The sequence below is a fragment of the Oryctolagus cuniculus genome, chromosome 15 (assembly GCF_051225735.1).
Source record: "Oryctolagus cuniculus isolate XC-2025 breed Fujian yellow rabbit chromosome 15, ASM5122573v1, whole genome shotgun sequence".
NCBI classification, from domain to species: domain Eukaryota; kingdom Metazoa; phylum Chordata; class Mammalia; order Lagomorpha; family Leporidae; genus Oryctolagus; species Oryctolagus cuniculus.
The window spans coordinates 72155384-72182459 of NC_142881.1; the positions used below are offsets into that span (position 1 = coordinate 72155384).

The window sequence follows — 27076 nt, forward strand, 5'->3', positions numbered from 1 at the left end:
TAGCTATCTCCAAAAGGTCTCACCTAAGCAACAGTACAAATCGCTGTTGTTTCAGGGCGATGGTGCAGAGGGAAAGAAAACAAACATGCTCAACTGTTTGGTGTTTCCATGTTAGGATCTAAAGATGGCTACAAAATTATTCAGTGCTTCCAACAAAGCCCGTACTCTAAATATTCACATGAGTTACCAATGCTACTTAGAAAACACAAGCAGGAAAGAAGATGTTTTGCAAGATGATAATCATGACTATATCTACCTTCAAGGCTTCGCGATATATATTAATTATTATCACAGGGGCCAGCATTGTGGCTCAGTGGGTTAAGCTGTCATCTGCAACATGGGCATCCCATATGGGTGCCAGTTCAAGTCCTGGCTGTTCCACTTCTGATCCAGCACCCTGCTAATGTACCTGGGAAAGCAGCAGAAGTTGGTCCAAGTCCTTGGGCCCCTGCTACCCATGTGGGAGACCTGGATAGAGCTCCAGGTTTTTGACTTTGGATTAGCTCTATTGTTTGTTGTGGCCATTTGGGTAGTGAACTAACAGACTGAAGATCTCTCTCCCCCGCTCTCTCTCTCCTTCTCTTACTCTCTCCCTCTAGTCCTGTAACTCTCTCATTTAAATAAAGTAAAATAATTATGATCACAAATTTGTATCCTCTTTCTGGGTTTGGAGGAGATCTTACGGACTACTAGACTGATTCTTAGTATTCCTTGTTTGAATCTCTTGACTGTTCCATGACTGACACAACCATCCAATCTCTGGATTCCTTCAGCAGCAAAGCTTATGGTCTCAGAATTTCCCTTCTGTGTCCACACAGTGCTAGGCCTTTAAATTGCAGTTTCATTCTTCATCAAATTCTGCCTGTATCCATATCCGTGATTCTACTCAATAGGACCAAAAGAACAGATCTGTCCTGTTTCAACAGACTTTCACATATGTAAGGACTACAGTCTTCGGTCCACGTGTAAGACAAATCAGTAGTTTCACCAGTTTCCTTTCACATGACAGTCCCCTAGAGCATTCAGCTCTTAAGCCACCTCCCTTGAAAATCAGTGTGATTTTTTTTTTAGCAAGTCATCTTCTTGATCTGCAGGATCATGATATCATTGTACCTGCCTCAGAGAGTTGCTGTGAAAATGAAAAGAGATCCCGTGTGTTAACCATAATACCTGGCAAAGATTATGTGCTGAAGAAAGCATAGCTATTGTTACTTTCAAAATTCCTCTTAATTAAGTCCAATTCTGAACACACAGTCTACAAATCAGGGACCATCTTGACTGATGCAATGTGTGACTTGCTCCTCTGAGCTTCATACGCGAACTTAGCTTCGTGCATCACTATCCAACTGCATTAAAAAAGGAAAAGGCATTCACTTCTCTTGACTCATTCTTCATGTATCCACCTTGGTCTATTTTGCACTCACAGACCTCTCTTCGTTGTTCTCCTAGGCCATGGATTCTGTTATCTAACCCTTGTTGAAAATCACAGCCTCATTCATCTCTCTCAATAGTTCTTTGGCAGCTCTCCAGCTGGTCCGTCGCTCCAGGTCTGTGGGACATGCAGTTATCTGCAAGTGCTCTGGCTGTCTGGAGGTGTGATTTCTCAGACCACAGATCTGAGTTTCAGGCTTGAGGTGTGTGGTTCTCTCTCTCTCTCTTTTTTTAATATATTTTTTGACAGGCAGAGTGGACAGTGAGAGAGAGAGACAGAGAGAAAGGTCTTCCTTTGCCGTTGGTTCACCCTCCAGTGGCTGCCGCGGCCGGCCGGCGCACTGCGCTGATCCGATGGCAGGAGCCAGGTACTTATCCTGGTCTCCCATGGGGTGCAGGACCCAAGTACTTGGGCCATCCTCCACTGCACTCCCTGGCCACAGCAGAGAGCTGGCCTGGAAGAGGGGCAACCAGGACAGACTCCGGCGCCCTGACCGGGACTAGAACCCGGTGTGCCGGCGCTGCAAGGCGGAGGATTAGCCTAGTGAGCCGCGGCGCCGGCTGTGTGAGGTTCTCTTTTACCAAACTTCCTCTGGCCTTCCTACAGATCATAGAAGTAGAGAGGAGTTGAAAAACAATAATCTCATCACATTTGCTGGTGTAATTTATGTAGCCCAAGCAGACAGGAAAGCTTCCTTGTGCCATTTGCTAGACTATAACTTCAGGAACCCCTTTGGTTACTCTTACCCTTTTATCACAATTTCAGCTCCTTCTAGAAGTTAATGCACCTTTCCTGCTCTGCAGTTATAAGCCATTACTGCTAATCAGCAGTTGCCCTGTGCCAATTTTCATATTTTCATTGTGTCCTTTAAAAAAAAAGCGTCCTTACTCTGACTGCATTTGTTGCTTTGAATGCGTTCTGTCCCCTTCTACACTGGGATTCTGTGTGTGTGATTGCCTGTTTGCAATTCACCTTCTGAAGAGCCTTCTGAATCTCTTGGGCTGTCTTTCCTTTCTCGGAGGAAGTAACCGTGTGTAAACATGATAGACTTACATATTTCTGTAGACTTACGTTTTATTATGTAGTTACTTGATTTATAAAAAAGGCACTTTTTAATAACATACGTACCTTGTAAGGTGGTGGTAATTAAATGGGTCTTTTAATTCATCCACAATTGAGTATCTTTTTTAAAGATTTATTTTATTTATTTGAAAGAGTTACAGCAAGAGGTAGAGACAGAGAGAGAGGTCTTCCATCCATTGGTTCACTCCCCAGATGGCCGGCTGATCCGAAGCCAGGAGCCAGGAACTTCTTCTGGGTCTCCCACGCAGGTGCAGGGGCCCAAGGACTTGGGGCGTTTTCTACTGCTTTCCCAGGCCATAGCAGAGAGCTGGATCGGAAGTAGAGCAGCCAGGACTAGAACCGGCGCCCATATGGGATGCTGGCGCTTCAGGCCAGGGAGTTAACCCGCTGCGCCACAGCAACAGCCCCCACAATTGAGTATTTTCAAACACAGAGAACAGTACCCAGTGTATCTTTAATAGATGAGTATGGGTTGCTGTTGCTATCATCATCATCATCATCATCATCATCATCATCATCATTTTCACTGAAAAAGGAAATTTGATTTTCAAAGAAAAAATGTGTCCTGTTCTCCTGTACCATATGCAGCCAAATGCCCCTTTACCCTAGTGTCTTTTTCATTTCATCCTAAACCACAATCCTTATCCCAGTGAACAGCTCATCCTTCATTCACCTGATATTATTGAGGATACTATTGTAAATAGAGTAGTTGGAGAAGCACTCTTGAAGTAGGTAGCATTTGAGAGTTTTATTTTATTTATTTATTTATTTATTTATTTATTTTTTAAGATTTATTTATTTGAAAGGCAGAGCTAGAAGGAGAGACACAGAGATCTTCCATGCACTGGCTCACACCCCAAATGGCCTCAAGGATCAGGACTGGGCCAAGCCAGAGCCAGGAGCCATATCCATGTCTCCTATATTGGTGGAAGGGCTGCAGGTAAGTGGGCCATCATTCACCGCTCTCTCAGGCCACCAGCAGGGAGCTGGTTTGGAAGTGGAGCAGCTGGGACGGCTGGATGGTGGCAGTGCAAGCAGTGGCCCAACCCTGCTGTACCACAATGCCAGCTCCTTGAGAAAATTTTGAGGAAGTCAAGAAAATATCTGCAGGGAACATAATCCAGGCAAAGGAAGGGCATGTGCCGAGATCTTGACCTGGGACTGTGTTTGTCCTTTGCAGAAATGTGGTGACCTAGTGTAGAGTGAGTAAGGTGATGAGATACTAGCGCTACATGAGGCTTGGGCTACAGCCTGAAATTTCAATTTCTTTGGTGAGTGTTGGGAAACTGCTGAGCAGGGGTGTGGTTGTCGTGTGTAGAAAATAAGTGATTTGGGGACAGGAATGGAAGAAAGGAGCATTCAAAAGCTGTCACAGTGGTCTATGTGAAAGATGCTTTGGCATGGGCTGGTGTAGGAGCAGAGGGTGGCTGTTTTGATTTGAAAGATTTTAAAGTTGATATCTACAATAAAGATTTGTATGGCACAGACAAGGTCAAGGGGATTAGATAAGGAGAGAAATGAAGTGTAAGTGGAAGGTGTGTGATTTATTTAATATGTGCAACCTGGGAAAATGGTTAGCGCTACTAACAGAGAGGGGACTATAATGGGAGAGATTTGCAGGAAGAGAGCCTGTAGTTCAGCTTGGGATTTGTTAAATTTGAGATGTCTCTTAGACTTCCAGCAGGATATGTGTTCCTAGGACAAGTAACCACATTTAAGTAATTTTCTAGTTTCCATTTCCCAGCTTTGTGACTCCTGACCCATTTTTGGGGAGGAAATGAATTATTTAGGGGAGAAAAACACAAAATAAAAAATTTAAACCAAATATGCAATAGACTTGCTTTCTGAATTCTTATTTGCTTCTTCTGAGAGCTATCAGGGACTTGCATCTACTACCTCAAAACACACACACACACACACACACACACACAGTAGGATCAAAATGTATGTGATAATCAGGAGCTCAAAACTGTTTTTACTGCTTTAAGAAAAAATAATCACCAACAATATTACAGTGTTAATAATTGTAGAGACTGAAATAGTGGACTATGATGGCAATTTGTAATTATAAATGCTTAGTAATTCAAAGTCTTGGAAAATAATAGTGACGCAAACCTTGCTGATTGATTAAATGTTAAAATATATGTGTATCTCTAAAAATATATGTGAGTATTTAATTCATATATGAATGTTTAAAAATGAGGTATGATTTTAATTACATTATGACACAGTATCAACTTGGTAAAAGAAAAAGGAAATCTCTAATAAAACTATGCCTAGAAGAACTAATGTTAAAGAAAGTAGAATTTTCTATGTTGTTTATTTTTAAAGATTTATTTTATTTATTTTGAATGACAGAGTTACAGAGAGGTAGAGACAGAGAGAGAGGTCTTGCATCTGCTGGCTCACTCCCCAGATGGTTGCAATGGCCAGAGCTGTGCTGCTCTGAAGCCAGTAGCCAGGAGCTTCTTCTGGGTCTTCCATGTGGGTGCAGGAGCCCAAGGACTTGGGCCATCTTCTATTGCTATCCCAGACCATAGCAGAGAGCTGGATCAGAAGAGGAGCAGCTGGGACTAGAACTGGTGTCTATATGGGATTCTGGTGCTTCAGGCCAGGGCTTTAACCCACTGCACCACAGCACCAGCCCTGAATTTTCTGATGAGAGTATTCATGTTTACCAGGTAGTTCTATAAATCACCTTTTTTTTATTGGCTGTAAATATGGAGCTGGATTTTACAGAATTATTTCCAGCCATGGGGAGGTAATCTGATGGTTCATTCATTTTTCTTTTAATAGTAGATCTTCTCAGTTTGTCTATCAAAATTGTGCACTTGAGACTCTTCAATACTTTGTTCCAAAGTTTTTAGCAGGTAGAGCAAAGAAAAGTTTCATTCTGATATTAGAGATTGTTTCTTAAGGCACTCTGATTTGAAAGCTAGTACATTGAGTTGACTTTCAGAGAACAAGAGAAATCAATATGCCTAATTGTATTTATCATTATTTTTGTCTTTACAAGATAATTTGGAACATGGAGGCCCTCTTTAATTTGTTGGTGCTTAGATGCATGATGTAATCTTTTTGCCATACTCTTCAATGCTCTTATAATGTCACCATTTCTTCCTGATTGCTTGTTAAGAATTCTACCTCAGATATGCTTTGAGAAGAGCTCCACGCTATTTCAGTTTCAAGGAAGTCTGTAGAATTAATAGTACAGATATCTTCTTTAGCAGTGGACTTACTTTCAGTTATAGACTGCTACTATTAGGAAACATTTTTCTGAAATATTGTTTGATATTGCCACTGGTTACATAATGAAAATTTAAGTCAATTTATCTTTGGGCTTGGTCTACATAATTTTTTATGATGAGGTTAAATGAGACTTAAATGAGCCAATATAGCCAATTTGTGAGTGGATAGCAGGGTAAGAATTGATCATATGTTGCCTCATAATATTGTTTGTTTTCCTTAAATTTGTTAGAGGAAGAGGGGAGTGGAGAGAGGCAGAGAAAGAGAGTCCTCCCCTTAGTCTTCTGGTTTACTCTACAGATGCCCACAATGGCAGGGCTAGGGTAGGTTAAAGTCAGAATACAAGGACTCAACACAGGTTTTCCATGTGGATGGCAGGGACACGACTACTTGAGTCATTAGCTGCTGCCTCTTGGGGTCTGCCTTGGGAGGAAGCTGGAATGAGGGGTCAGAGCCAAGAATTGAAACCAAGAAATCTGAAATAAGACATCGTTGTCAACCACTAGATCAAATGCCAGCCTCTGCTTCATAATATCTTAGAGTAGGGATTGAAACATATTGTTACCACTTTTGCAGAATGTGGTCTTACAGAGATGGTTGAGTGAATCAGGAACTCTTAAGTTCTGGATCTGATTCTTCTAGAAGTGATTCACTGGCTGTGTACAAGTTACTTTTTCAGAGATCAGTTCCCCCAGTTATATGATTAGGAGCAAAATGATCGATCTTTGCTGCCTCTTTCATGTAAAACTACATTTGTTGTTCTCTGTGTGTGAAATGGAAAAGAGGAGACATCAATCTCAACATAGAAGTTTGGGGAAGAAAACAGAGAGATACTAAGTCCATAACCCCAGACGCAGGGCTGAAACTCACATGGCTAGGGTGCTTACACAAGTCCACCTTCTCCCTGATGGCTTCTAGAACTAGATCCCAGTGTTGACTGAGTTATCTTTTCCGTAATGTTTCGCAGTAATTGGGATGATGAGGGAGGTCATGGTGATGGTGGTGAGAGTGGTGGGGTTGGTGGAGCTGATGGGAGTTCTCCTGTTTCTGTGGCTATTCTAATAAAGTGGCATAAACAAGGTAGCTTTAAACAACAGGAATTGGTTTTCTCACAGTACGGAGGTCAGTTGTTCAAGAGGTTGGCGTGTTCGTGCTCCCTCTGAAATCTCTGGGAGCGATTCCTTCTTGTCTCTTCCAGCTTCTCATGGCTGACTGCAATTATTGGAAGAATTGATTGATAGATTCGTCGCTCAGGTCTCTCCTGCCTTGTTCATAGGGCTTTTTCCTTGTGTGTCTACATTTCTCTATCCTCATTTCCCTCTTCTTATAAGGACACGAGTCATATTGAGTTTAGGGCACACTGTGTTCCAGTATGACCTCATTTTCATTACATCTGCAAAGACGCTGTTTACAAATAAGGCCACCTTTATGGGTTCTGAGTGGCCATGAATTTTTTTGGGGTACCATTCAATACCAGGCATGAGAGGTGGTAATGCTGGTGGGGTTGGGGATGGGATGATGATCTTGGTGGAAGCCAGTGAGGATGTTAGGGTTGTTGATGCAGGGGTACTGCCACGGCAAGGTGACTAGCTGAAAGTCAGGCATAATAGGTTTCTGGGTTGATTCACTCTGAGAAGATACCCTCCAACATGCCCCCATGGCCAGCAGGAACTGAAGAGGGTCTGGGCCCTTACAGACTCTGCCTTGAGATGAGGCAGTTTACAGAACAGTGTCTCACGGATGGTTAGCATCGTAGTTTTCACCTTTGAATGCTTAGGGATGTTTGCAAGACTAAAAAATTTGGAGGAGACCCGGTTGCCCCTCTTCCAGGCCAGCTCTCTGCTATGGCCAGGGAGTGCAGTGGAGGATGGCCCAGGTGCTTGGGCCCTGCACCCCATGGGAGACCAGGATAAGTACCTGGCTCCTGCCATCGGATCAGCGCAGTGCGCCGGCTGCAGCGGCCATTGAGGGGTGAACCAACAGCAAAAGGAAGACCTTTCTCTCTGTCTCTCTCTCTCACTGTCCACTCTGCCTGTCAAAAAAAAAAAAAAAAAATTCCAAGTGGCTGTGACTGTGCCATTCAGGGATCTGTATAGCTCCATTGAAACTTGCATTCATTTGGTAGCAGGTTGGAATGGATAGTCTGTTGCCCTTGCTCAACACCACACAGACTCCCAAAGCAGAATTGACCCACATCCAAGGAACAGAGCTTTGGCTGCACCATACCTGAAGATTGGAGGGTGTTTTACCTGCTCCATTTGAGCCACCTGGTCCAGGATTCCATCTCACAAAACATGCAGTTGGTTGTAGCAGAAATGCTTGTTGCTCATTGATTCCAATTTGGCTGCAAACCTGTGAATGGTTCTTGGCACATGAGTCATTACACCATAAGGAACAATGGCCTACTGGCAATGACTTAAGAGCTCTTTGAGACATGAGAGAAGAGAGGGTTAGTTTTACCCACAGGATGCCAATGCAGATGCTTCTCTCTTGAGAGAGGAAGACAGGATTTATGTCTCCAAAGCACTGTCAGTTTCTTAGGGAGCAATAAAATATTTAAATAAAAGGTACTTCTAATCAAAACAAGAAAGATAATAAAACCTTTAAAGGTAATAGGCATGATTCTTCTTTTTTAAAGATTTATTTATTTGAGAAGCAGTGAGATAGAGATAGAGATAGAGATAGAGAGAGAGATAGAGATAGAGAGAGAGAGAGAGAGAGAGGTCTTCCATTGCTGGTTCACTCCCCAAATGGCCACAGTGGCTGGAGCTGGGCCTATCCAAAGCCAGGAGCCAGGAGCTTCTTTTCTGTATATGGGTGCAGAGGCTCAAGCACTTGGACCATCCTCCGCTGTTTTCCCAGGCCATTAGCAGGGATCTGAATCAGAAGTGGAACAGCCAGGACTCAAACTGGCGCCTATATGAGATGCTGGTGCTGCAGGCTAAGGCTTAACCTAGGATGCCATTTCACTGGCCCCAAAACATGCATGATTGTTTTGTAGTCAATCTCCAGAATCACTTTCTCTTCCCCTTAGTTCATATAACAAATCTTGCATGTTCTGTTGTGCTGTTCAGTGGCCCTGAAATTGTATCCGTTCTTCCCCTTGCTCTAAAATTTATCTTGAAAGAGTGATCTTTGTACTGTTGTATACTGAAAAGTCCCTATTCTGCAATTTCTTAAAATATCAGAAATTTCTGATTAGTGGAGTAAATTTTGTGGTCAAAGAGTTTTCTGAATCAGCATTTTTGAGGTCAAAATTTACTCTGGAATCCTGTAGGATGACTTCTGGTGACTGAGGCAGTTGGTGACTGAGGGCCAATTACTTTTGCTGGGTCCTTTTTACTTGTTCACCCGCCGGACTCCCCAGGAGATGGTCCTTTCTGCTTCCAGTTGTAACTCTCAGTGACTGAGAGAGAGAAAGGCACCCCATGGCAGGAAGGTGTGTCGAAAATGGCACAGCACCCTCAATCTCTTCAACAATGGTGACCTCACACTGATCCTTGGAAGGCTAGAGTCCTGAATACTCAGTAGTGTACCAAGAAAAAGTTCTTCAGAAAACTGGATCAGCACTCATTCCAAACCAAGCAGCATGCATTAAAGAGAATCTGTGGAAAGCCCCAGAATGTTCTGCTTTACATTTTTTTTTAACAGTGATAAAAATTCTTAGACCAGAAGAGAAATCTAGCATCTTGCCTGTTTGTGTAGGAAGCCTTCCTCCTCCTGCTTGGGTAGCACGAACCTGTAGTGCTGTGCTCATACGAACTCCACACTCTCTTGGTTCGCTAAGAGATGGGAACAGGTGAGCACAATTAAGCTTTTCCTTCAGACTTTACAATTTCCTCCTAAAGTTTCCCCTTCAAGTAAAGCCATGTAACTCAGTGTAATTTATACTTAAAATACACGAAACTTTGTTACAGCATTTTTTTAAAAGTTGCCAGTGTTGTACCCATTTCATTTCCATCAGTTCGGTTCAGGACACGTCTCATTTTTGAACCTTATTTCAACATCTTTATCAGCAAAACCTACAATTTACTTTGGCATTTGGCCAGATAACTGCAAATTGTCCCAGTCTGCCACTGGAGAATTCACTTATTTTTAATTGAATAATGAATATTTAAAATGCTATTTACAGGTAAAGCACTTATAGATTTTGAAGCTTGCTGGGGTGCAAATCCTGGGAGTTAACCAAGAACCACCTTTGCCTCTTCTGGTGTTCCTTGGCCTCACAGAATCCCAGGAAGCTTTCATCTTTCAGCAGCTGTTGACCCACAGAGTAGAAATGCCTTTTCTGTAGCCTCTCTCTTCTGTGATTTGGGACCTGAAGAGGGTTTGTGGTGGGGAGGCAGTCTCATTTGTTGCTCCTTGGGGTGTTGGTTTCCAGGTGTCTTCATGCTTTTGCTCAAACTTGCTTGTTTTTTGTTTGGATCATGAGATAATCAGGGCATTTCTCCTTCCTTCCTTCCTTCCTTCCTTCCTTCCTTCCTTCCTTCCTTCCTTCCTTCCTTCCTTCCTTCCTTCCTTCCTTTGACAGGCAGAGTTAGAGAGAGAGAGAGAGAGAGAGAGAGAGAAAGGTCTTCCTTTTGCTGTTGATTCACCCCCCAAATGGCCTTTACGGTTGGCATGCTGCGCCGATCCGAAGCCAGGAGCCATGTGCTTCCTCCTGGTCTCCCATGCGGGTGCAGGGCCCAAGCACTCGGGCCATCTTTCACTGCACTCCCGGGCCACAGCAGAGAGCTGGCCTGGAAGAGGAGCAACCAGGACAGAATCCGGCTCCCCGACCGGGACCAGAACCCCAGGGTGCTGGCGCCGCAGGCGGAGGATTAGCCAAGTGAGCCGCGGTGCCAGCCAATCAGGGCATTTCTTCCTGCTCTGCTTATTCTTATACTTGTTATTGTGACAACTATTCTTTCTGCCTCCAGCCTTTTACCACCACCACCACCAAAAATGATCTTATGAAAAATGAGGACAGTACAGTTAATCTCTGAAATACTTTGGATCTCTCCCATAGAAGGAACCTAAACAAGAACAGCATCTGCTCAAGTGAAAGATGTTTCTTGCAAAAAAGTAAAAGATTGTTAGTACTTATTTTAGAATTGCCATTATGCTTTTGAAATATACTATAAGAGTAGTAATTGTGAACCATCAAATATTAAAGAGTACAGGCATTTGACCTAGCAGTTAAGATGCCTGCATCAGGGGCTGGTGTTATGGCATAGTAGGTAAAGCTGTCACATTGCAATGCTGGCGTCCCATGTGGGTGCTGGCTTGGATTCTGGCTGCTCCACTTTTGATCCAGCTCCCTGCTAATGGCCTGGGATAAGCAGTGGTAGATGGGTCAAGTGTTTGGACCCCTGCCACTGATGTAGAAAACCTGGCAGAAGCTTCTGGCTTTGGCCTGGCCCATTCCTGTCTGTTGAGGCCATCTAGGGAGTGAACCAGTGGATGGAATATCTCTCTCTCTCTCTGTCTCCCTCCTTTCCCCACTCCTTCTGCCCCTCTCTTTGTAAATCTGAGTTTCTAATACATTTTTTTAAAGGTGCCTGCATAACACATTTGAGGGCCTGGGTTGATTGCTGGCTCCAACTCTTGACTCTGTTATTCCTACTAAAGCAGACCCTGGGATGCAGTGGTGACAAGCCAAGTAATTGGATCCCTGCCATTCACAAAGGAGAATTTGATGGAGTCTGCTCCTGACTTTTGCCTAACTCAACCCTGGCTGTCACAGGCATTTTGGGTGTGAACCAGTAGATAGGAGCTTTCTGTCTGCCTGTAATTCTTTTGTTCAGCCTTTCAAACAAACAAACAAAAAGTAAATAAGAAGTACAGGCAAGGAGAAAAGTAGAAAATTTCTAATTCTGTTCACCAGAAAAAAAGTCACTAATAAATCTTGGGGTTTTGTTTATTTTTCTTTACTGTTTTCTTTTACTTTTTTTTTTAAGGCTTAAGATTTTTATTTATTTTTCTGCATGTACAACTGATTTCCATCAACAATTATTGTTTAAGATAAACAGTCAACGGAAGACACACGTGAGGCCTGGGGAACATTCCGGCATCTGAGCATGCAGCAGCCGGCGGGGACTGCCCAACCCTAGTGGGCTTTCTCCAGGAAGGCCCTGCAGCACCGCACACACTGCTGGTATATAGCCTCGAAGTCCACGTCATTCCCATAATAGGGATCTTCAATAATGAGTTGTTTTGGTGGATCATAGCTCCCAAGTAGTTCAATTTTAGCTTTGCAGTTTTTAACTTGATTACTTTTTCTATTCAAATCTCTCAGGTTGCTTTCATCCATACATAGTATGTAGTCAAAGGTGGCAAAGTCTTCCTTGGTGACCTGCTGGGCCATGTGGCTCATGGGCACACCATGCCTCCACATGCACTCCTGCCTGCGATAGTCAGGGGGGTTTCCTATCTCATAGGTGGATGTGGCCGCACTGTCTATCCCCCAATTGTCTGAAACGTTCTGATCAGTCAAGAGTTTTCTGAAAACTGCTTCTGCAATGGGTGACCGGCAAATGTTACCCAGACACACAAACAGCACCGACTTGGATGCCGGCTCGGCCATCTTCCCGTGAGCGCAGAGGCGCCCACTGACCTTCTTTTACTTTTTGTATTTTGTTCCAGGCTTCAGATGGAGGTTTATGTGTGTGTGAGTGTATTTGGTGCTGTGTAAGTGTATTTTTATATGTAGAGTATTATTTTGTTTTGATTGCTCCAAAATTGCTTTATTCATTCACATTTTAAAAGAGAGGGCAGAGCATTGTGAGAGAGAATATGCTAGAATGGATGGCCAGGCCATCCTTTAGATAAGTAACATTTATGGTGAGATATTGAGATTGAGATCTGTTGTCTTTATAAGAATGGTGAGACAACATTTCGTGTAGAGGGAATCATGAGTAGAAAGACCTTCATCAGGAAGGAGAGTTCAGCTTACTCCTAGTCCTACGTAACCATGGGCAGAAGCACGGTTGATAGGATCGGAGCCGTGCTTATTTAACTTGATATATTTGGTGACTATTCTTCTATCATTAATATTCCAAAGGCAACACAATGTAGTGTTAAGAGCATGGCCATTGAAGTCAGATAAATCTGTTGTATAAACTTAAGCAAGCTAATTAATGTCTCCAAGTCTTAATTCCCAAATCCTTAAAATGGAGATGATTGTAAGTGATGTCTAAAGAGGCCATTGGGAGAAGAAGTCAGATATTATGTACCAAGCAGTGGAGAGACTGACACCACCTTTAATCAGTTTTATGGTTGAATTTATTCGAGGTATATTGATAGAGTAACCAAGGGCTTGTTTCAAGAAAGGTTATTTAGCAGAACCTGTAATGGAGCTTCAAATAACAAAGCAATGAAACCAACAATTCTCCTCCTCACCACCTTTGGAATAATGAGCCGAGTTGCTCCATTGACGGTGTTTTCATGCAGAGCCAAGTGCTGTTACTGGCTTGCTTGCTTTTTTTTTTAAGATCCTAAGTGTAGCACTGTAGCTTTTCTTACTCTTCTTCACCTTGCACTTTACTTTCAGCACTTTTGAAGTAGAGATGGGCAGTGCATCCATGTGGAATGTGTGATAAGCAAGGCTGCTATGAACCTCAGGTTTTCTTTTTCCAGAAAGGGGACGACACCTGTACTCCAATGAAGATGTTATATGAACAGAAAAATTGAAGTAGGATTTAGGCGATGTTGAAAATTAATTGTAAATTTTAAAAAGGAGATTATAAATCTGCAAGATGGTACAATTTCATTAAAAACATGGCGGGCATGCGTCCAGAATAGCTGTGGCACCTGTCCCCATTGCTTCAGGCATGCCCATGTCTAAGGTGGCCTCTGTAAGGACTGTCTCCTGGTTCTGGTGTGCCTTGCTGGTTACTAAATACATCAAAGATCACCTTTGCATACCTGTCAATAGTTACTGCATCTTTATAGTGGTTTTCCCTGGCTTGTGAAGTTCTACATACTCAACTATTCTAGTTTGTGTTTTGACAGTGAACATGTATTACTTTTGTAATGAAAAACTAAAAGGTATTTACAAATTTAGGTCTTTTTTTTTTTTTTTTTGACAGAGTGGACAGTGAGAGAGACAGAGAGAAAGGTCTTCTTTGCTGTTGGTTCACCCTCCAGTGGCCGCTGGCCGGCGCACCGCGCTGATCCGATGGCAGGAGCCAGGTAGTTCTGCTGGTCTCCCATGGGGTGCAGGGCCCAAGTACTTGGGCCATCCTCCACTGCACTCCCTGGCCACAGCAGAGAGCTGGCCTGGAAGAGGGGCAACCAGGACAGAATCCGGCGCCCCGACCGGGACTAGAACCTGGTGTGCCGGTGCTGCTAGGTGGAGGATTAGCCTAGTGAGCCGCGGCGCCGGCTCTAAAAGGTATTTACAAATAAAATCATTCATTTTTTTTTCCCCACACCGTTCTTCGTGAGATTTCATAGTCATATCCAGCCTAGCATGAATTTCCAACCTAAAGTCCATCAGGTCTTCCAAGTACTGAAATGTCAGCACTGATGTAGATTTCATCAGTCTATCTACCTGATGGGATCATTTCCAAATGCAGTTTGTACTCAAGACACTTGAATTTTGATTCTCGTTGTAGTCACTTGCTAGAGATAAATTGGTATCCCTCATCTAAGAATTTCTCCTTTAGCTCATTTATAGGATCTGATGATTCAAATTAGATATGAAAGTATTTTTAGTATCAACACAAATACTAGCTGCCTTTTTTGTGTGTGGTTGTGTCCTATGACAGCCTCAGTTTTGTTTTCTTGAAGAGCACATGGACAGATATCTTACACTGGGATAATTTATAACTTATTAAAAACAGTTCCCTCCTGATTAATGGAGTATTCCATTTGCAAATTAGGTAATAAAATTTATGATTTTGTGGCCACACTTGGGTGTGTGTTCTCCTCCTTCATAAAAAAGCTTTCTTGTATTTTAAACATTGATCAGACCTGGGGCCCTGTGCTTTTCACTCTGTAGCTGTCAAGTGCTACATCAAGATTGTGCCTGATATTCAGAGCTGGATGTAGCTTCCTGTTCTCTGCCCATGATTGGCCACTTGGCTTGGAAGGCTGAATTCTGCATGATGACCTAAATACAGGGTTGTATGGAGTGTCCAGGAAGAGATGAGGCAGGTACTTAACAATTAGAACTTTATTTTTTGTTGCAGCTTTAAAAAAAATTATTTAGGAGATACACACATACACACACACACACACACACACACAGAGGGAGAGAGAGAGGGAGAGCGCGCTCGCATTTGCTGGTTTACTACCTGCTTGTCCGAATCCACTATGGCTGAAGCCAGGAGCTGGGAACACAGCCCAGCTCTCCCACGTGGGTGGCAAGAACCCAGTCTCTTGAGCCATCACTTGCTGCCCCCTGGAATCTGCATTAGCACAAACCTGGAGTGAGGAGCCAGATCAGTATTGAACCCAGGTATTCCAATATGGGATGCAGGTGCCTTAACCACCAGGCTAGACACCTGCCCAGAGCTTTGTTTTGTTCAGTTTCTCTTGAAATTGGTAAGGTCAGCCAGTTTCCAGATACATCTTAGTTTCTTCTTTTCAACAAAATATGCAGCATCCTATAAGGTGAAGTTTAAAAAAAATCTTTGAGTAGTACGAAGTTATTTGCCATCAGTAGATATAGAATATTTGTCACAGTAGTACATGAATCATGAGAGAACACTGGGTTAGCTTCCTGCTGGGGCATGTGCCCTCAAGACACCTGAACTTAAACTAGCATCTCTCTGTGAGGCATCCGAGAGCCTTCCTAGCAGAATGCATTTCTCCTCCTCTGCCTGCTGAGATGGGAAAGTAGTAGTACAGTAATCCTGATCATATCTCTGGACCCCTGGATGTCAGATTCCTCCAGATCTCAAGAAATGCTTCTTCATCCCTCTGGGCTCAAGACGAGCCTTTGGCTTTCGGTTGAGACGAGGGACTTAACTCCAGTTCACTGCTGATCAATAGAAATGTAATATGAGCCACAAATGTAATTGAGTTTTCAAGTAGCCATATTAAAAAGGTAAAAAGAAACAGGCACATTGATTTTTAAAATACATCGACTTTAACTAACAGAAGGGTACTGCAAAAATTTCATGGAAAAGGTATATTCTGAAAAACTGCATACATTTCAGGATTTTATTGCACCAAAATAAACTTTTAATTCTGTTTTTCCACAAAGTTTTTGAATTCCCCTTGTGTCTGATTTATCTAAAATATAATTTCAACATGTACTCAACATAAAATTATTAATGAAATTTTATTTTTTTGTGTATGAAGTATTCAAATTCTGGTGTGTAATTCATACTTCCTGCACATCTCGCATTGCCATTGCTCACCAGTCACAATGGCCAGTGGCCACCATAGAGCACAGTGCAAGTCTGGTTTATTTCTTACCACCTGGCCCACAGTACAAAGTGCTGTTTCCATAGAACAATCTTTTCTCTTCAATAAATATTGACTGGGTGTCTATTTGTAGCATTTATTATGTTTTGGTTATATGATCATATAACTCAAATGCAATCAATGAATCAAAAAGCATGATAATGCTTAGTATAGTTTCTGAATAACTTTTTGCCAGTTGTATTTCATATAAGAACCCTGGTATGAGTTTACTTTTTTTTTTTTTAAGATTTACTTATTTATTTGAAAGGCAGAGTTACAGAGAAGCAGAAGCAGAGGTAGAAAGAGGTTTTCCATTTGATGGTTCACTCCCCAGATGGCCACAATGGCCAGAGCTGTGCCAATCTGAAGCCAGGAGCTTCTTCCAGGTCTCCCACGTGGGTACAGGGGGCCCAAAAATTAGGCCATTTTCCACTGCTTTCCTGGGCCATAGCAGAGAGCTGAATTGGAAGTGGAGCAGTGGGGACTCAAACCAGCACCCATATGGGATGCCGGCACTGCAGGCGGCGGCTTTACCTGCTATGCCATAGTGCCGGCCCCTATGTTATTAGTTTACAACAGTTTGGAGTACAGCCTTAGAGTCATTCAAGTTATAATTATAGGTCAATTGCAAGTAAGACTTTGTTCTGTGGGGTGATGGGTAGCATTGCAAATAGTTAAACTATCATCCTACGAAGTTGGTGAAATTTAAGTAAAATAAACTCACAGAGAGCCATTGAAGAGATATAGTGTACTATTTAGTTGTCAGACACAAACAAAATATATTGAAGATGACTGTGGGCTTAAACTCTAGTACAAGGGCAAATATTGCCAATTTCAGGCCTTGATTTGTATTTGAGGCACATCTTCCTTGAACATCTTCTGAGTTACTTGAGGAAAACCAACTAGTAATGCATAAGGTAATATGACTTTTTGCTAAGTGTCCACTCATATTAACGTTCTGATACATTTTCAAACTTAATTTTTACAAAAAAATTACAAAATAGGCACTATTATTATCTCCATTAAATGGGTAATGAAATTTGAAGTATAGTGGTATTAGGAACTGGACGTATTAAATAGATGGACCAAGACTTTAGGCCAGTTCTATCCAACCCTAAAACTTAAAATCTTACTGTACACTGCTTGCCAAATTAGACAATACCAGGCCTCAAATATAAATAATGAGTTGCAAATTATAAACATCTGGTTTAGTAGAGAAGCTTGAATACATGTTGTCTGATTTCAGCCAGGTCAGATTGAAATTAAATTATTAAGTGTACTTAAAACATTTAAGTTATTCAAGAACCAATTCAGATGCCGCTTTTTATAAAGAGCCCTACTTCAAGCCCTTCATTTGGAATTCATCTCTCCTTCCTCTGATCTCCCCAGTTTACACATCTCATGGTGCATAATAACCTCCTTTGATTGTAGTTATAGATGAGCATGCCTCATCTGCCTTTTCTTTCCAGCTGCTGCATGTGCCTTAAAAACAAAGTGGTTGCTGTAAATATATATGCCCAAATAGATGAGCTAAATGGCTAGGTGGACAGATAAGTGAATGGATGAATGGATGAATGAATGAAAATATTCTTGTCCTCTTCAAAATAGCAGAACCGTTTGTATAAATTACCTTGGGTGAAGCTTGGTGCTGAGGCGAAGTAGGTTAAACCACAGCCGGCAGCCCCTGCATCCCATATGGGTGCCAGTTCCATTCCTTGCTGCTCCACTTGCTGTCCAGCTCCCTGCTAACATGCCTGGGAAAGCAATGGTAGTGCTTGGGCCCCTACACCCAATGTGGGAGACCTGAAAGAAGCTCTGTGCTCCCAGCGCCGGCCTGCCTAGGCCTGGGCATCGCATCCATTTGGAGAGTGAACCAGCTTGTGGAAGCTCTCTCTCTCTCTCTGTTCTTTTCTCTTTGTACCTCTGCCTTTCGAATAAAAAAGTAACCTTGGGAGTAAACATTGGGTAAAACGTTTTAATTATGATAGTATTATGTCATCTGTTCGTAACAGGAGGGCAGTTTTAAAAACTCAAAATGATCAAGTACTGGGCATAGTTAATATTCACGTTATGCATACACTATTTATTATCTGCCCCATTCAGGCAGTTTGTCTTTGATTTCACAGAGCTAATTTCATGCATTTTGGAAAACATTTTGTCCTTTGAGTCCCCTTGAAGCTGTATCTTGGCTGGGACCAGACTGAGAGTGTTGGGCACTGCAGAATTCATCATGAGCTTTCAGGAGGAAAATCTGTTTTTGTGACTTGCAAAGCTTTAAGGGGATATGGTCATGAGTTACCCATTTTCACAAACGTGGGAGAAAATTAGCAGAGTGAGAGCTTTTGCTTAATGGAAGGCCATGGGTTGATCTTGAAGGAGAACTTTTCAGTGGAATATCCATTATCCTTGCCATCAAATGTATATGCCACTCTCATGAAACAGAATAGAGCTTTGGCTGAATGGCACAGAAATAATTCTATCATTCTGAAATGTACTTTGGACACTAGTGGAAATTTTTAGGCAGTAGCTCTGTAAAAGAAAATTTTTTGAAGGTAGATTGCCTGATGATTCATTCATTCCTGTGCTATTTGTCTATATATCCCCACAGCCCCCCAGTTTTATTCCAGAAAGGATTTTGGCTGCCCTATACATTTTTATGCTTGGGATGTTTCTTTATAGGTCAAGAGCTGGAGTTTCCCAGTGAAATGATTTAAAGAACAGCAGTCCTCGACTCTGACTGGAATTCAGTTATGATGTCACTCATTTGAATTTCCTATTAAATGGGCAGAGTAAACACAAATGTAACCTTGTAGCATCATTTTGGTCTTCTCATAACTCCCATCATCTACTTAGTCTTACTATCCCCATTGCCCTATTCTCTGTATTGTTCTGGTTGGAAATGATACTTCCTATGTTCTTTTTAGCAGTTAGTAATGAATCATGAAAAGAAACCATTTTAATGAATGCATCCTTTGCAAGTGCAGTTTGCACCTCTTTTCTTTGATATTATTGGAAAATTATTTTAAATTCAGTCAAAGGAAGGTGCTTGAGGCAATGAGGATTTGCTAATAGAGTTTAATTCTTTTATTTTACTATGAAATATTATTCATCTCTTCTTTGTATTTTACCTGATTCAAGTCATTTCCTTGATATTGCTTATACCCTTGGATTATTTATTTTTCCACAGGCAGCTAACTGACCAGGAGTGAATTGCATTTTCCTGTTAAGCAAGTTATGGAATGCATCTGGTACTTAACAATCCATGGCTTTTTGAATTATTTCAACCCATTAACCATTATTGCATCATCACCAACACACACACTGCTTTGGTTTAATTATATGATATAATCTTCTTGTTTTCAAAGTTTTCTGGAGAAATAAATGTAAGAAATATGTATTCATCATTCAATAGGGATTGAATAGGGATTATTATTTTCTGTTGGAGTTGGCTCAGAGTTTACGTAGGAAGGACTTAGCCTAGAGCTTGATATATAAAGAGGCTTGGCACTTTATAAGGGATGGAGTAAGCTGAAGTGCTGAGTCAGCAGAGCACGGGTATGTCTAGGAGCATTCTAGTCCACTGCACTCTTGTCTGCAAACTGGTCATTGATACCACATCTGTTTCTTAAACCTCTTTTAACATCCATTGCTCAATACTTAATTAGAAGGTATATCAGGTTTGGTAGTCATGTGTGAGGTATGTAGCATGTATTAGAAACTTGTGTCATTGGCTTAGGCATTATTTTCATTGTTTATCATCATCATCATCATCACCATCATCAGATATGCATTAGTTCAAATAATTTATAGTCTAGTTAAGAAAAAGGATTATCTGCATGAGGGACACACACACCTACATACACACACACACACACACACACAGAGAAAGAGAGAGAGAGGGAGGGAGGGAAAGATAAGGTGGTGGAGGGAGGCATTTGGCTCAGCAGTTAAGACACTTGTGTCCTATATTTGAATGCCTGGGTATTAGGTTCAATACTTGCTTCTAGTTCCTAACTCCTGCTAATGCAGATCTTAGGAGGGGGTGATGGTGCTCAAATAATTGAATTTCTCTGCATCACACGTGTTAGACTTAGCCCCGCCCCAGCCATTACAGGCTTTGGAGAGTCAACCAAAGGGTGGGGACTGCCTCTCTCTCTCTCTCTCTCTGCCTTGCAAATAAATTAATAAGGTGGAATTCTTAGGAAATACCAGCTTCATTTCCCACATGGATTTGTCAAATAGTTCTCCACCTCCCCAAAATAGATAGAAACTGAGGTTACATATTAGGGAGAATTTAGGACATTAAAACCAAAGCAAATGAAAGACTTAAGAGCTAGACAAAAATGAGACCCATGTGAGGTGGTCACCAGATATGAGAAGCAATGTTAAGAGAAGGGTTGAACAAAGACATGGTTGCACCTGACAAAGACACTAACTTATGAAAAATTAAATACAGCAAAAAATATCATTGTAAGATGTTCCTTGAGGCAGAATGAATATCAGGTGCCAGATGATGGGAAATTAATTATGTTGGCGTGCAGAAGACACAGGTGTCTTTGGCCTGAGGTATAAAGGATGCCATTGTGAGAGAAGAAAGGAAGCTTTGACTTGGAGCTGGCAGGGTTATGCAGGGAGGACCCTGGGCAAGGAGGCTGGTGAGAAGATGAGCTCTCCCTTGATCAGCTGTATCGCCTGCACTGCTGGGGGGCAAACTGGAAACCTTAAAGTCCCCTCTCCTAACCCAGGTACCCTGCAACCACAAAGAAAACAGAATTACTCCTTCTGGTTGCTGTAATTTCTTAAGCATCCCTGGCATTCATTGCTGATGCTTCCTGCCCAGGCACCCCCTCATCTCAGTCCCGCCCCTGTTAGTGCACCTGTCCAAGCTTATTGCTCCCAATCATTGATCACAGCCCACCCAGGTTTTATGAATGAACTTTATTGTCTGCTTTTCAAAACCTAAATATTTTGTGAGATTAATTTGTGGTGACCTTTTAGTTTCCAGCTTTTCTCCCTAAATAGCACATGCATATTCAATTTGGAAAATTTTCAGATAGAATTAAACAAAATGAAATTCAGAGAATCTGTGATTGTGCCAACTCAAGAAAGCTAACTGCTTTTATTATTTTTAAATATACTTCTAAATTTATAATATTTTGAATAATATTAAATGTCAGTAAGCACACATGTTTTATAAAACATGAGGTCATTTATTGCTAGTGTTTTATTTGCTTAATATTTTATACACTTTATTTTGCAAGCTAAACAAAAACTCACTGTATAGGAGAAGACATGATTCTCTTGTTCATTTCCACATATATGTTTTCTTTTTTTATTTTTTCTTTTTATTTTATTTCTTATTTTTTGACAGGCAGAGTGAACAGTGAGAGAGAGAGACAGAGAGAAAGGTCTTCCTTTTGCCGTTGGTTCACCCCTCAATGGCTGCCGGGGCCGGCGCGCTGTGGCCGGCGCACTGCGCTGATCTGATGGCAGGAGCCAGGTGCTTCTCCTGGTCTCCCATGGGGTGCAGGGCCCAAGCACTTGGGCCATCCTCCACTGCACTCCCTGGCCATAGCAGAGAGCTGGCCTGGAAGAGGGGCAACCGGGACAGAATCTGGCGCCCCGACCAGGACTAGAACCCGGTGTGCTGGTGCCGCAAGGCAGAGGATTAACCTAGTGAGCCGCGGCGCTGGCCACATATATGTTTTCTAATGCTTCTCAAACTAATTTGAAAGTGATGGGTTGTGACTCAATCTTTACATACGTTCATAGTAAAATTTTTTTTCATAATAACTTTTTAAGATTCATTTTTTCCCAAATATATTTCCTGGTCATATAGTATGCACAATTTTAATCTTTTTGATATTTTCTCAAAGAGCCTAGAGAATATTTATGTCAATTTTTGTCAATAGTGAAGGTTTGAGGGTGCCCCTTCTTGGACACCAAGCCACTGAGACTGCTTCACTCAATCAGCCAAAACCCCATGAAAGTCACAAATAGTTGCTTTACTACTTTGATAAGAGGCAAATGAAATTCATTCTGTTATCATGCTGATTTCCACTAACCTAATTATTAATGAGCTTTTTCCCCTATGTGTATCTTTTGTGTTATTTGTTTTTTATTAATTGTGATTTCTTTACTCATAATATTTCAAACTTCAGAAAGTTCACAGCAAATGGAATTAAAAGATAAATGGATTGAAGTATGAAAAAATTTTGAAATCCATGCATAAGTTTTTCATAATACCTATTTTCTATATACTTTTTGAAGACTCTTCATATATTCATGACAGCATCTCTGTCTTTGCCAAATGTGCCTAATGTTTCATATAGTTATTCTTTTTATGTTTGAATTATTTTCCCCAAGTGAAATTTCTCTCTCTCTCTCTTTTTAAAAATTTATTTATTTATTAGAGAGGCAGAGGCACAGAGAGAGAGAGAGGTCTTCTATCTGCTGGTTCACTCACTCCCTGAGAAGTTCCAGGAGTCTGGAACTTCTTCCAGGTCTTCCATGAGGGTGCAGGGGCCCAAGGACCTGGGCCATAGCAGAGAGCTGAATCAGAAGTGGAGCAAGCAGGACTTGAATTGTCACCCATACGGGATGTGGGGACAGCAGGGGATGGCTTCACCCACTACTCAGAGCCAGCCTCCCCAAGTGAAATCTCTTAAGCTTGTCATTACAGTTATGACATACCAAGAAAGCATTTCTTCACCTCTAATTAATCAAATACATCACCTGTATTTATGTCTACATAACGTCATACCTGTTTCCTAACATAAGTGTAACATAAATAACTGTTTTTCATGTTTGTGTAATATTTCCTGTTATTTTTGATGAGAATAAATGGCCTAATATAAAATTTTGACTCCTTGTAGCCTGTTATATTTTTCTGTCCATTCTTTGTTATTACCGTACACACATGCTGTAACACTCAGGTGACTTTTCAGTATATAAGAGTGCCATTTTTAAAGAAAAATCCGTTTGACTATTTTCACGTTTCCATATGAAATTTAAACTTATTTACTAAAACTCCAATAAAATTTCCATTGAATGGAAGTGATAAATTTATGCAATTTGAGAAAAATATGGTCTTATCATATAGTAATGTTTGAATCTACATTTATTCAAGCATTTTTTTCTGTCCTTTTCTCAAAATGTTGTACTTGCCTTCATTTAATAAGCCCTTATGAAATGTTCCCAAATGTTTGCATTTTAGCCTAGTCTAATTTCTAGATTTAAATAGAATTGTACAAGTATTAAGCTATCTAGTATTTAAGGAAAATGCCTACTGTTTCTATTTTTAATAGTAAATGGCTTTTTAATTAGGGATACATGTGGACATTTTTCGAAGGCTTTTTTTTAATCCTGTTAGAATTTTTTTCTTTTTGATTTAGTTATATTAAAACTTGAGTTTAGAATCCCTTGTATTACTGTTAGCACTTGCTAGCATATTTTGAACAAATCGTCTTGTTACAATATTTTGTATCATTATGATTCTTATTTAAATAATATTTGTGATTTTTTAATTTATATTCATATGAAAAGTTAATCTTGCATTTTCTGTTTTGTTTTTCTGTCCCTGTGGGGCTCATGTTTGGGCACCAGTTTATGCTGAAGTTTTGCCTAAATTTAAACCACCTCATCCTTTTTAGTGCTCTATAGCTGTTTGAAAGAATTCACTTATAAGTTGGATTTTTAAAAAAAATGTCCCAATTATTTACTGACAAAATTATAGAATGTCTGGGAAGTGCTTAAAAATAATCCCAGGGACAGTGTGGAGGGAGAGTCTGTAGGTGGAATATAAAACACTGAGTACATGAAACTAGTTCTTCATTCGTTGTCCACTTTTATACATATTTGACATATTTCATAATACAAAATTTCTAAAAATGAAATAGGATGCACACTGTTCTTAGTAGTTTCAAGTTTATTCAGGTTTTCTAACATTTTTAGTTTTGGGTAATTCTCATTGTATTAGGAAACAACAGGAATCTTAATATTCTCATGTGTGATTTTTATGTTTCTCATGTTTATCATACACATTTCAATTTTCAAGTGTGCATTTGATTCTTTAAAATCATCTTTGTAGGAGCTTGGCGTTGTGTCACATTAGGTTAAGCTGCTGCGTACCTTGTCAGCATCCTGTATTGGAGTGCCACTTTGTGTCCTAAGTATTCCACTCATTGTTTTGTTATTTTTAAGATTTATTTACCTATTCGAAAGGCAGAGTTACAGAGAGAGATGGGGGCAGGGGAGGGATATCTTGCATCTGTTGGTTCACTTCCCAAGTGGCCCCAACAGCGTGTTGGGCCAGGCCAGAACTGGGAGTCTGGAGTTTCATCTGGGTCTCCCACACGGGTGGCAGGCACCCAGATATTTGGGCCACCTGATGCTCTCCCAGATCATTAACAGGCAGCTGGATCAGAAGTGGAGCAGCAGGGAACTTGCTGTGCCATACATGGGAGCCCCTACTTCACTCCTGATTCAGCTTCCTACTAATGCACCTTAGCCTGGGAAGGCAGCAAAAGATGACTCTCGTACAAGATGGAGATCCTGGCTCCTGGCCTTCCCTGTCCAGCTCTGGCTGTTGTGGGCATTTGGATAGTGAACCAGCAGGTGGAAGATGTCTCTCTCTACCTCTCTCGCTCTGCCTTATAAATAAATAAATAAATAGCCTGTTTTTTTTTTTTTTTAAGCCACCTTTGTAGTCACATCATGTGTCTGTGTGCAACCCTTTACTCCCTCCATCGAATGGAGAATTTCTTGTGGGGCAGGCAGCCAGGCCTTCATTTTCTACCCTAGCCTACCTCTCAAGCTTCAGCTGCAGTCTTCTTTTCTCCCTGGTTTTCCCGGATTCCCAAGAGATATTTGGAGCATCCTGTCTCCTTAGCCTAGGGTGCTGTCAGCCTACAAGTGCCCTATTTCTTCTCTGAGAACTCCGCAGGGTGATGTTTCTTTTAAGCCTTGTGCAGATTCTCCCTTCTCTCAATGCCTGTCCTTTATCTCTGCCTCATAACCGTCTGTTCCCAGTGTGCATAGCTTTTATTGTACTGTACTGGGTTTGCAGGTTTGGAAACCCACTTCAGGCTGGCGCTGCGGCTCAATAGGCTAATCCTCTGCCTGCGGCGCCAGCACACCGGGTTCTAGTCCCGGTCGGAGCGCCGGATTCTGTCCCGGTTGCCCCTCTTCCAGGCCAGCTCTCTGCTGTGGCCAGGGAGTGCAGTGGAGGATGGCCCAAGTGCTTGGGCCCTGCACCCCATGGGAGACCAGGAGAAGCTGCCTTCGGATCAGCGCGGTGTTGAAGGGTGAACCAATGGCAAAGGAAGACTTTTCTCTCTGTCTCTCTCTCACTGTCCACTCTGCCTGTCCAAAAATTAAAAAATAATAATAATAATAAAAAAGAAACCCACTTCATTCTGTTCTCCCCTCTCTCTTCTCTAGAATTCAGAATATTTATAGGATGGGTGTTTGATGGAAAAGGCAGCACACGTGCCTGAAGCCAGCAGTCTCGTTGGCCTTAGCATTGAGTGGAAACAGGTGCTCATTAAATGTTTGCTGGATGAATGCTGAGTGAATGCTGGGGGCACTGTCTATGCAGTGTTTCTGAGCCTAGTGCGGTTGGACCTCAGAGGGATTAGTGCAGAGAAATAGTGGGAATAAATTTGGGTTAGGTTGCCATTCATAGTTTGGGAGTGGAGCAGGTAGGGCTGGTTGTAGGCAAAGAATACATGACGCAGGCAGCATGGATCAGTTAAGCTGGTGCTCTGCAGAGGTTACCACGGCAATGAGTATCTTTTCCAACTCATTTTTAAAAAATAATTACTATACTGACAGAAATATATTCCTAAAGCATTTCTCATCATATTTAAATTACTTTATCATTATTTGTGTTAGTGTAGTTTCTTCAAAAACACTATAATTAAGCAATTTAGAAAGAGACTTGTAGAGACTTGTCTGAACTCCAAAGCTGTTTAGGCAGAGAATATTTGCCAGAGTGGGTTTCTCTTCCTCCTGTCATTGGGTGAGCTGTCTGTGACTGTTCCCCTGAAGATCCCAGACTGTCTCCCGGGTTTGCTTGTGTGCTGTCTCATAAGCCTGAGCTATACCCAGGAGCCTCAGAAATGTCCTTTGTAGCTGCTTTGATGAAGATGGCCAGCAGCATGAGTGTGTGTGTTGGGGGGGTGGGGGTGGGGGTGGAGGCAGACCTTCCATTCCTTTGCAGGATTTTTTAGGTTTTGGTCAGTAGTTCAAATGTAATTTCTTAAGTCCAGGTTGTTGTTGTTGTGTGTGTGTGTGTGTGTGTGTGTTTTGTAGTCTGTTCTTTTGCCTCTTTGTTGATATTTGGATTGATAAAGGTCTGTCATTGATGGAAGATGGCAGATGCTAGAGTCCATTACAAAATGTAAAATTCTATGATGAAAGGATTTTATATTTAATAATTACTATTTTTTTTGACAGGCAGAGTGGACAGTGAGAGAGAGAGACATGGAGAAAGGTCTTCCTTTTACCGTTGGTTCACCCTCCAATGGCCGCCGCGGCTGGTGTGTGGCCGGCACACCGCGCTGATTTGGCAGGAGCCAGGTGCTTTTCCTGGTCTCCCATGGGGTGCAGGGCCCAAGCACTTGGGCCATCCTCCATTGCGCTCCCGGGCCACAGCAGAGAGCTGGCCTGGAAGAGGGGCAACCAGGACAGAATCCGGTGCCCCGATCAGGACTAGAACCTGGTGTGCTGGTGCCGCAGGCGGAGGATTAGCCTATTGAGCCACGGAGCTGGCCAATAATTGCTATTATATTGTTGTGTATGTGCTTGTAGGGTAGGGAAAAGGAACCTAATTGGCATTTGTATGAAGAAACTCTAAAAAGTTAATGGAAAAGAGAATTAAATTGTAGGGTATCTTGGTACAAAATATTTTGAAGTCAG

At 41.7% G+C, this 27076-nt stretch overlaps 2 protein-coding genes across 9 annotated transcripts in view; one reads left to right on the forward strand and one right to left on the reverse strand.

The window, feature by feature from the left end:
* The window catches only part of NRG3 (neuregulin 3), a 1154964-nt gene that overhangs the window by 30674 nt on the left and 1097214 nt on the right, over positions 1 to 27076 (forward strand). The window lies entirely within an intron of this gene.
* Positions 11655 to 12351, reverse strand: LOC100356234 (low molecular weight phosphotyrosine protein phosphatase). The gene has a single exon (XM_002720976.5). It carries the CDS (start codon positions 12324 to 12326, stop codon positions 11850 to 11852), a length of 477 nt encoding a protein of 158 aa, XP_002721022.3. The 5' UTR covers positions 12327 to 12351; the 3' UTR covers positions 11655 to 11849.